The sequence below is a fragment of the Candoia aspera genome, chromosome 1, assembly GCF_035149785.1.
Source record: "Candoia aspera isolate rCanAsp1 chromosome 1, rCanAsp1.hap2, whole genome shotgun sequence".
Taxonomy (NCBI): Eukaryota; Metazoa; Chordata; class Lepidosauria; order Squamata; family Boidae; genus Candoia; species Candoia aspera.
Genome location: NC_086153.1, coordinates 297,428,028 through 297,439,673, shown reverse-complemented (window position 1 = coordinate 297,439,673; position 11,646 = coordinate 297,428,028). Strand labels below are relative to the sequence as shown.

The window sequence follows — 11,646 nt, the reverse complement described above, 5'->3', positions numbered from 1 at the left end:
CTGAAAAGGTGCTCCCAGACTCCTCATTTTGGGCTACATTTTGGGTTAGCTACATAAACTAACATGGCTCTCCTCCTACAATGTTTTAAAGGACTACAGCAGTAAAAAGGGAAGAATTTACCAAGCATCCAGGAATATTCAGGTAAGTGGTCTGAGAAAATTATAAGTAAGCTAGGTTGCCAGAAGCGTGTGTGTGTGTAGAAACTACAAAGAAATGTATACACCCTACATTTTATAATACTGAAAAATATTGTGCCTTGTGTATTTTGGATACTGAGTCTTAAGTTTCAAGTTATATTTAGGTGACACTTAATCCAACTGAGCCTTTACTCAAATGTTAGCACATAAAATCTTGGCATGGCCTTTGCCACCTTCCTGATTATATGAAGTGAGTGCATTATTTTTTATACAGAGGATTTTTTTTTTAATGAAAGTCCATTGGACCCAATCTTGATTAAAAACGATCTTTTAGGTAAAGCTATCTCACTGAATACAAGCAATATGAATGAATATATACAATATACTCAATACAAGTAACATGAATGAATGACAAGCAGGATCTAAATTACAATTCCTCCCATAACCGACATACGAAGAGGGATAGTGCTCTATTTTTTTTTAACTCGGAGTGCTTAGAGGCGCAGCAGCTAGGAAAGAGATGTTACCGGGCCACTTTTAGCATAGATAGATAAGCAAAAGAGGGTTTTGAGTAGGTGGCCCAACAAAATTAAGGCACTAGGCTATGATTCTAATCCTATAAAGAACCAGGCTCGTTGATCCCAATGGGAATTACTTCTGAGGCTTAACTTCACAGGAGTACCGAACCATATTTCAAGAACTACATTTCCCACAATACCGTAAAAAAAAAAACCTGTCGGTTTTCTGTTTCCCTCACGTGGGGGTACAGAATACCCGACCCTTTTGCCCAGCATGCCTCTCGAAGTGGACTCTACTTCCCGTGGTGCGTTGCGTCCGGTTACGGGAGCCGACAGGAGGCACCTCCCATCAGGTCGCGAATGCCACTAGCAACGAACAAGAATTGCCCGGCCGTGCTGGGCCTCCGGCAGCGAAAGACACTCAGGCTGGCGAGTGGTCCTGCCTTGGCTCCCTCCGCCCGCGCGAGCCCAAGCCGGTTCTGGAGCCCCCTCGCCTTCGTCACTTTCCTAACCTTTGCTACCCGTTTCTACCGGCTGCGGGAGCCGCCGCACATCTGGTATTGGGTTGCGGGATGCCATGGCGACGGGGGCGGAGTTTCGTTTTAGAGGCGGGACTTGTCGATGGAGGGGAGTTTTCTTGCATTAAAACTCACTTCAGACAGGGGGGTGGTTGTTTTCAGGTTACACGTGCAGTTACTTGTTGGTTAACCTGCCTTGGGGTCGTTTGCCATGAAAGGCAGAATATAAGTAAAAGTAACATTTTTGGACTACGCTGTCTCTACGTGCATACGTCATTCTCTCTTTTCTGTCCTAACAACGTTATAAGTGGAGTTAGGCTGGATGGGAGTTATTAATCCAAAATCATCCTGTAGCTTTATTTGAGTGTAGATGTAATTTGGGCTTTTGGTTTAGTTTGGATTTAAACTTGGATGTGTGGTGTAATGTAGTGGACAAAATAGCTAACAAAGGAACGAATGAAATACAAGAATCTGGCCTGGCTAAGCAATAAGTGTTCAGAACAGTGTTTCTGACACAAGGAAATGAACAAGCTCCTTGTACTTCTGTTTATCTGACAATATTGTATATTTAGACAGTAGATGGCAACTAACAACAACAACAGATTACCTCCATTTTTCAAGCCACATTGTTGCGCTCTTAGTTAAGGGAGCATTACAAAAGAAAATATGAAAATACAGTACAGAGAAATTCAGCGAAGTTTTTTGCAGTGGTCAGGTGTTGGCTTCGTAGTAAGTGAAGTGTTACTGATACTCTAAATGTGATAAAAATCTGTGCAAGTTCATTTTAGGAAGTTTTTCATTGAGGGTACTTTTGTGTTGAGAATTTAGATTTTGAGGTATGGTGTTTAAACCTATGCAGCATTGGTCCTATTCTTGCCATCATAAATGGCATGCTGACTATTACAGATACTCCTACAATTTCGTTCATCTCTGACTATTAGTTACTCCAAGTGGCATAGGGCCTGGTTACCTAAGGGACTGCCTGTCTCCCATAGTATCTGCCTGGCTGATTTGATCTCGCAGTGTTGGTGCACAACAGGTTCCTTTGATTACACAATGCCATTTATGAGGACCTCGGAAGCATGCCTTCTCTGTAGCAGCATCTGCCGTCTGGAATGAGGTCCTCCCCTATATGTGGACTGACCCCACCTTGCTGGTATTTTGAAGGGCCTTTGAAGGCCTTTGGTGAGGGAGAATGATGCCCCTTTGCTTTGTTCCTGTCCGGTTTGTCACTCTCACTGCAAATTTGATGCATGCAAACTTATAATGCATACAAACTTCCTGTATGCATTATAACAAAGTAAATAAAAATAAATTAAAAGTAATCTTATGCACAGTTAGTCATGCCAAAGTCTATGCCTAAAAATGGGCTTAGGTTCATCTAATTTTAAATGGTATTGAATGGCTGGAACATGAATTCTCTGATTTATTTCCACCAGGATGAATTGGAGAGTGAACTTCTCCAACATGGACAATAAGCCTTTGCAACAGTGTACGACTAGTCAGTTTTCATGCCTCTCCTGGTTATAAGACTGGCTCACAAAAGCTATGACCACAAATCTCAGTCTTTAATTTGTGTGTTGTGTCAGCTTTCTAAAAGTGAGTTTGTACATTTTAGGGATGCTTAATTATGCACCCTATTTTGAAGGAAATACATATATGGGATGTAAGTCAATGTAAGTATTTTTGGAGTTGCATATTTGGAGAATTAAAGAACCATATAAATTAATATGATCAAAGACCACCTAACCTTTTTAATCCAGTAGGTGCTAATTTTAATAGATCAGCTGCTTTTTTGTCATACATATTTGTTAAGAGTTCATTGTGCTGATAAACTAGAAGTAAACAAGACTAAAAGTTGCAAGGAAGCATGAAGTTAAAGTCCTGATAATGAACTGACATTATTTTTTTCTTTTCATAGCTGGGATGAAACACATTTTGGAAAGATGGGGAGCTATTATATTAATCGGACATTTTTCTTTGATGTCCATCCACCTTTGGGAAAGGTAAAGAGCTGCCATAATATTTTTCACCTAATATTGGGATATAGTTAATAGTCTTGGATACTCTTGGCTGGAACAGCTTTACTTCCTGTAAGCATTATAAACACTTTAGTAGACATTCTTTAAAATTAATTATTATGTTTATACAAACTTAGATCCTGCTAGCTGGCTACTTTTTCACCCCTAGCTTGAACATGAGAACCTATCTCTTGCGAAGTTGACAGATCAGTTTAAATCTGGTTGGTTTTAGTGTTACGTTGTTGTTGTTTATTCGTTTAGTCACTTCCGACTCTTCATGACTTACCATGTGTTACGTGGTAAACTATTATTCCAGAAATGCTCAACCTGAGGCCCCTGAAAGCTTTAGTGCAGTTCCAGAGTCTTCTGGAAGCTTGCTTTTAAACTGCAATTTTTAATATGACAGAAGGAGGAAAGTATTCAATAGCTGACTAGAGTGTAATAATACAAAATAGTTAATTTTAAATGTAAATATGAATCTAAATTTGATTTTTGGCCTGGCTTCACCCATTATTTTTTGGAGTTCAACCTCCAGACTTGAAAATGTATACTATTATGAATGGCCTTTTAATATTTTGTTTAATAATTAGAATTCTCATAGTTTTGTCATGCATAATATTTTAAAACATAGGAAGTTTGGGATGCAAATATTCCTAACGCTAAATCTTTTCTGAGGGCCAGTGTTTCTGGTATATTTTTTTTTCTTGACATCCCTACTATATACTTTCATGTATGCATTTTGGAATGACAAGCATTGGGTATTGATTGGCTTTGTTCACTGTTTCCTATCCACACTATGGCCATTTATATCAGTCAGCTTCCATTGTAACCTGTGGCTAACCTTAACCCTACTTAATTTAACTACTTCTGGTCTAGGCTTTTGTTAATGTGTATGATTTGATGCTTGCCTGTAAGTCATGAGGAAACCATGATAGTGATAGCTTTCTTCCATTCCCATTACTTCTGCTTAACATATTTAAGCATGGAGGTTCATTTCTGAAAGCCATGGCCAATAGGCAATACCTTTTATTTACTTATCAAATGATATTTGATTTGATCTGATAAACTTTTGAATCTTCTTCTGCTTTACTGATAATAATCCTTTTCATTCCTAGATGTTAATAGGACTTGCTGGCTATCTGAGTGGCTATGATGGGACTTTTCCTTTCCAGAAGCCTGGGGACAAATATGAACAACATAACTATGTAGGAATGAGAGGGGTAAGATTATGTACATCTCTGGAGAATATGTAGCAGGTTCCTCTTTTTAGTTCTAATCAGTGTTTGGTTAGAGCCAGAATTTATTCTATCTGAGGCTCCTTCTGTCTGTGGAAAGCTTCTGATTCAAGAATGAAATAGTTTTTTCTATCAGTTCTTTCCTCTTGCAAACCTGTTCTGGAAGACTAGTATGATGGGTACTATCTACTGTTGGGAGCATCCTGAGTTACTGATGATGGGAGGAAATGTTAGAGCCTCTTTAGATTTTAAGAAGAGATTTTGAAGTAGCATATAATATAAGCCTCATTTTCCTTCTAAATCTTTCTTAAATAGTTTGCTGTATGTTAAAATGAAATATAGTTTGTAGCTAAAGTTTTAAAATATATAGGAATTAATAAAAGAGATAAAATATTATTTATTTTACTTATTTACCACTGTTTCTCCTGAGGGAACGCTAAAAAATTACTTCAGACATTCTCAGCAATTGTCCCTTAGTTGGTGATGCCCATCATTTCAGTTGACCTTCTGTGAACATGGAATAAACCTACCTGTGATGGAGCTTTCTCTGTCTGCAAGCATGCCATTCTTTACTCATGCCTTTTCCTGTGCAGGTAGTAACATTACTAGCAGATTTCATCTGTAAGCAATTTGACTGCTTTGGGACACACATATTAATGGTGTTAGTGTGGAGTGAATAGAATTAGAATGAAGGAATGGAATTCAGTATCTGAAGGACTGGTTACATACACAGTAAAGGAAATGAAGAAAAGTAATTGAAGAGTTGTATCTAAAGTGCTGCAGTGCCTAAGGGAACAAATTCTATCCTTTGCATTTTTTTTAAAGGAACAGGAACTATTCATGTTTAATAGATTGGATAATGTGTATTTGGCTTGGAGGAGCAACATTTTCTCACTTTGTGAAACTATGAAGCTATTGCATTAGTAGAATTTGGGGAGGATATTAGTGAAGAAAGATGGGAGGTGGAATTGAAGATAAATTGGAATTAAGAACTTCAGTAACTGATTCATGGGAAATAACTGACCAACAGTATATGAATAGCAGTCACTTTTTCACTTTTTGAGATTATTTAGTAAACTGGCTTAAAGCACTTAATGGCTTCTTTTCTGTTTTTATGGTTGTGTACAGCCCTAATGGGGCATTCTCCCATCTGGCATTCTTTAGTATGTTAGGACTACAACTTCCAGAATTCTCTGTCAGTCCCTGGGCTGGGAATCCTGAGGACAGCAGTCTTAGTGTGTCTGGAAGACACTAAATTGATGAAAACTAGCATAGAAAGCAAGTGTTTCACCACATTGTGAAGAATGCTTCTCTTCTCTTTTATTCAGTTCTGTGCCTTCCTTGGTTCATGCCTGATCCCCTTCTGTTACCTCACAGTACTAGAGCTGTCCAAATCATTGCCTGCAGCAGTAATCACTGCTACCATCCTGATTTTTGGTAAGCAACTGTTTCGTGTGGCAAGAATTGTCTTACTAGCCACCTGGGGAAAATAGCCACTCATGGAATGCGCCTGGTCTTCTCTATTGCCAAAGACTCAATGAGCTTTATTGGCCTAGCCTGCCTGCCTGCATCTTCTTCAGCCTTTAACTTATCCCAAATTTGTGCAACCTGTCTGCTGATAACAGACAGTTATTATGAGGCATTTTCAGTAGTGGCACTTCAATTATGGAAAACTTTCTGCAGAGAGGCTTTGCTTAGCAACTGTATTATGGATCTTTTTGGAAGTATGTGTTTGTTTAACTGCTTTTCTATTTTTCATGTTTCACATCTCCCCTGTTTAGCTGTGTTTTTGTCTTTTTAGACACTGATGCTATTTTTGATATTTTTCTTTCTGTGTTTTTGCATCCTATAATTTTTATTGCTTTTAATGTATAAGCAAAGAGAAGAAAAACATTAACCAATAGAAAAATTAAGAGAAATAGAAAAACACCAAAGTAAACAAAAAAAAAAGAACAGAAGAAAAAAAGAAACAAATACATATTAGAATAAATAGATATAAAACATAAAATTAAGTTCTTAAACAACAAATTAAAGCTTGACCACATGGATGAATATTAATCAGATTTTCTGCAACATTGATAGAAGGTCAGTTCATACATAGAAGGTGAACACAAGATGTCTTCCATCCAGTCTTCCCACCAAAAGTCATTTTAGCTGCATGCTAAATCCAAGGTTCTTCATACTTCAGTTGATTCCGTATTTTTGAAATATAACATGTTTTTAGCTTATTTCTTTTTCTAACACCATATCAACAATCTTATAAATATTAAACCAAAATTTTGCCCAAAATACATGAATTATGTCCTCTCCAAAATATTATACCTCCAGTATGCAGAAGTTGAAACCCAACTCTTATTAAATGTCATTTGGGGCATTCAGTAAAGACACACACACAAAAAAATTTTGTTGTGCTAATTGCATCTTAATAGAATGAGATACTAAACCACATATTCTGTAAAACTCTAGCTCGGTGTTTTGTTAAAACAGGATACTCCAACTTTTTGTTCCAAATTATTTGTAGGTTTTCCCTATCTCTTAGTATCACATTTCAGTTGTACATCAAAATTAACTGTACGTTTGGGAACTGTCAAAACTTTTTGAATAGTTTAATAGTTTAGGAATTTTGGATGCTCTTAAGGCATCAGGCCCAAAATTATAATATCAAAATAATTTAATTTAATCTGGTTCTGGCCACTCTATTCACATATATTAACAACATAGGCCAATTTCCATCTGATTGGAATCAGGCTATTGTCATACCGTTATGCAAAAATAAAGGAAATAGACTTGATCCTACAAATTATAGGCCTATTAGTTTATCAAATATAAGAAACTCTACAGTAATATCTCTGAAAATGAAAATGTTGGAATGACATTTTGGTGGAATGTGTGGATCTCTTCCCCCCACCTCCTATTTTCAGTTTAAAATTCAGAAGGACACCTATGAGGAAATGCCTTTATATATTTTATCTTATATTTTCCATGAATATTTTTTTTAATTTGGAAAGCAGCAGATTATAATATAATATTTGAGATGGTTAAACTATATGCATTTGCTTGCATGTTATGCCCTTACTTTTAGAATTTGGTATGATTATACTCGATTAAGTGTTGATAAAATAAATTGAAAGACAAAGCTAGTATATGCTTCTCTCATTTTTTCAGACACTGGATTCATTACAATCTCACAATACATTCTGCTTGATCCCATTTTGATGTTCTTCCTCATGGGAGCTGTACTCAGTATGGTCAAATATAATTCCTTTTCAAATAGGTAAGATGGCAGCAAATGATCATCTTAGGACTTAGACATGTGCCCCTTAACTCCGTTACAGAGTATTCACATTTACTTATGTTGTGACTTTTAGCTTGCTTTTATGACTCCAAAGAGCCCTGCGGAATGCTTACAGTATATTATAAAACAACTAAAATACCAAAATTGACCAAGAAAAATCAAGAGCTTGACCACATTATATATTAAATGGTTAAAATGTAACTAAGAAGGGAAACATATGAGAGAATAGAATATGTAAGAGACCTCCCCCAAATTGTAAGCATTTGTTGTACTATAATCCAATTGCTGAGACTAGCAGCTCATAGGACTGGTAAACAAACTTTTTATTCCAAAAGGAGAAAATGCTTTAATGCAGTTGCAGCTAGTAGTGTTTCTGTCCTACCATTTGCTGCTATTCCACTATTGCATTATTAAAAAAAAACCCATGAAAGTGGCCATATGATACTAATAAGGTTGTGAAAGTCAAGTTCCTGTTGCGGTAGACTCTGTGGCTTCTAGTCAAATTGTAGAAGCTTTTAATAAGAGCCTCTGTGAATGCCCCCTGCCAAGTAAAGGGGAAGGGATAGCTAGTAGGAAGAGGATGTTCTTGGGGATGCAGAATGTTCTGCTAAGTCAAGCTCACTGGATCCCTGGCTCGTCTATTTTTTGGATACTAGATCACAGCTTTTTGACATTGTTTGAAAACCATTATGTTTCATGATTGGAAGTACTGTATGTTTCTCATCTACTTCATTCTCTTTGAAAATGTTTTATTACCAAAGTCCATCATTATACTGTGCTTTTTATTGTTTGCATTTATCACTGTATGCTGTCAGCTATCCAATGAGCAATGTTTAAAGGGGGATTTAATTTTATAGTACGTAAGTAATAAATAAAACCACGGAAGTTGTCAGGATGGTTTATCAGATGATTTCACCTACTTTGGCAGCCTCAAGTTGTAGGGGTGTGATGTTTTCTGCTGTTGTAGATTAATAGAATTAATCCATAGATGAGGTTTTCTACATTAATTAGGTTTGTGTTCCCCTTTCTTTCAGGAATTCAAGGCAGCAGTCAGCAGTTTTTCCTTGTTTTTTTTTTTTTTTTTGCTGAGAGTGTCTCAGAGATACCCAAGTGACCTTATGTGGTTTAGTGGGTACTTGAATGTGAGCCTCCCTGTTCCTGGACACTGTGATGTTATCTTTTAGTTATATCTGTGTTTTCCTTATATACTATATGCAGAAAAGACTCTGCTCCCTTAGTAAGCATATTCCTGGTTACTTTCTTCAGCAACTCCAAACCTACTATAGTAAGATGAAGTTTAGATAATCTCTCTAAATCAGATTGTGAATGGATATTTTTATTATGGTCACTGACCAGAATTGCAAACAAAAGCATGTTAAAATAACAATAAAGTATAAACAAAGCAAGACAAAATATTACAGTTGGTGGTGGATTTGTCAGTGGATAATCAAAGTATGCCTAATTGCAGTATAACAACATTTAGCTACATTGAAGGAGCTGGAATCAAATCGTTCTGATAACAACTGTTCAACAACTGATCAGATTGTTTTATGTATGATTATGGAGAAGCTTTATCTTCCTCCAAGAAAAGTTCACCGTTGTGCCCAAAGTGATGTCCTCTGTGTTTACTGAAATTGCAGCTCCCACATTTGGGAGGAAGGGATTTGGAAAGTACCAGGTTGGAGGAGGCTGTTCTATAACAAGCTTCCTGAATGTGAATTTCTGTAGTAATTTTGGTCCAACACCTATCATTCATGGCCTTTAGTTTTGCTACGCTACCAAGGTTGCTGGGAATTGCAGTCCAAAATATCTGGGTGGGCCAAGCGGGGGACGGGCATTCTGGAACCTGGTTCTATCTTTATGAATTATTGATACCATCATCCTTCACTGTAGGTTAAATGCAGTTCTCTCTTAGTATATCTCAGTATATCACAACCAACCTGGTTTTTAGTGTTACTTTTTTTTCCATCAGAGATCCTTTATAAATAGAGTGTATTCTGACTTGGATTCTTCAACAAAACTGTTTTCCAGAATATATATTTTGCACAGGAAACTTTAAAAAATATATTTTAACAGGTCCTTTTCTGCCCCCTGGTGGTTCTGGCTGTGTTTGACTGGGGTGAACCTCGCTGGTGCAATGGGGGTGAAATTTGTTGGTCTTTTTGTTGTCCTTCTGGTTGGCCTGAATACTGTCTATGAACTTTGGGAGTTACTGGGAGACCTTAGTCTGTCACTGGTGAGCATCTAAAACTCATTAGTTTTTAATATTTGAATGAAAAATGGTATTGACATCAGACTACAAAATTGTGAGGCACCATTTAGGTCAATGAATTCAGGTTAAAACATCCTCAAACTCATCTCTGTCGAATTATATACGCTTTCCACCTGCATTACATATTGAAAGATTATTATAGTTCAGTCCTGGGTTGATTTATTTTTATTTGATGTTGAACTATACGTTTATATTTAGCATTGTTACTGAGTAGCCAAACTTAAAGACATGTGTAGAGTTCTGCAAGTGATTTTTTATGACAAAGGCTACTGGTGAAATGCCTTAAATTGGTTATCTCTAATAAGCTATGATGTGTGTTGGGGATATGGGGAGGAAGCCTGGAATTGTTTGACCTTTAGTGAAGCAATAAAGGGTGTAGGCTACAGATTGGATTTTTGTACACAATAAATTACTGGTTTATAGCTATGCCTGATAGATTTAAGGCCTTTACAGGTTGAGCTACTTTTTTGAAGATGAAGAAAACTGCAACTCATGTATCATGAAGATTTTTTTTTCTGGACTTAAATAGCTTGTCATGGTATAAAGAAATTAAATTATTTCTAGACAGTAAATTATTTGTACACAGTAGTTAGGAGAGGTTAAATATGAAGTATGCTGACACTGACAATACACATTATTAAATTGGTACCTCATTCACAGCAAGGAAAGAGGCTTTCTGACACAGTATAATTTACTGAAGCCTGTCTTCTCCAGATATTTCAGACTGAAGTTATTCTATTGTTTCTGCTTCTTTTATACATGAAAATATGATTTTTTTTCTTTCTGCTGTGTGATTTATTTTTTTTAATTAGAATACATTTAGTGCAAAGTTGTGAGTTCCAGCTTCTGAAAAGAACTGCTCCTAAAAGTATCAATTAATTGCATTTGAAATAAGGCAAATCCATGTTCCTTAAGCCTCCTCTTGTAGTTGGCTGTTCAGCAATTTAAGCTGCACCATTGCCAACACAATTCTTTGAATCTTGAAGTATGCAAAGCAGTGTATAACTCTATCAGGATTGGCAGAATAACTGTTTTTCAGCCCTTCACTACTGAAATGGAAAAGGCATTACATAGATTATTAGTTTTGCTAATTATCTCTTTCCTATGAGATACTCAGTTTGCTCAGTAATCCTTTTTTTGCCATTTGCATTCTTGGATAACCCAAGAAGAAATTCTTGCAATAGCAATATAACTTTACAGAGTTGAAGGACAAATGGGAGACAGTGGATTTGGGCAGCATTCATACACGTTATTTGAAAGTAACCATGGTTGGATTAAGTCCTATCCAGCATAAATAGGAGTTTACTCCAACTGCTTTCCCTGTGTGGTATATAGATGAATGTGTAAACAGCAGGTAATAGTGTATGTCACTTTTTGGAGTTTTGAAGAAGTTGAAAATAAATAAGTTCGGAAGGCTGTCTTGAACCTGTTTGAAAACATTATCTGTTAGTTTTGTTTGGAGATGTTTTCAGTTAGGTGTGTAAGCAAATGATGTTAGAATAATTCCCCTGTGAGAACTACTCTTGTACACGTACATATGATAGAAGCCTGATAGTACAATCTTGTATATCTTTATTTAGAAATAACAGTGCAAGTCTGTACTCAGGAATAAAATGTGTTGAATAAGTATGGAAGATTACAGCCCAGTT

General features: G+C 36.5%; 1 protein-coding gene across 1 annotated transcript in view; it reads left to right on the top strand.

Moving 5' to 3' along the window:
- The first annotated feature begins 924 nt into the window (after positions 1-924).
- POMT2 (protein O-mannosyltransferase 2) overlaps positions 925-11,646 on the top strand; it is a 35,434-nt gene continuing 24,712 nt past the window's right edge. The window contains exons 1-6 of the mRNA XM_063290159.1: positions 925-1,213; positions 3,096-3,180; positions 4,311-4,415; positions 5,759-5,867; positions 7,596-7,704; positions 9,802-9,961. Coding sequence (XP_063146229.1) covers positions 1,017-1,213; positions 3,096-3,180; positions 4,311-4,415; positions 5,759-5,867; positions 7,596-7,704; positions 9,802-9,961 — 765 coding nt within the window. The 5' untranslated portion in view covers positions 925-1,016. The remainder of the gene's footprint in view (positions 1,214-3,095; positions 3,181-4,310; positions 4,416-5,758; positions 5,868-7,595; positions 7,705-9,801; positions 9,962-11,646) is intronic.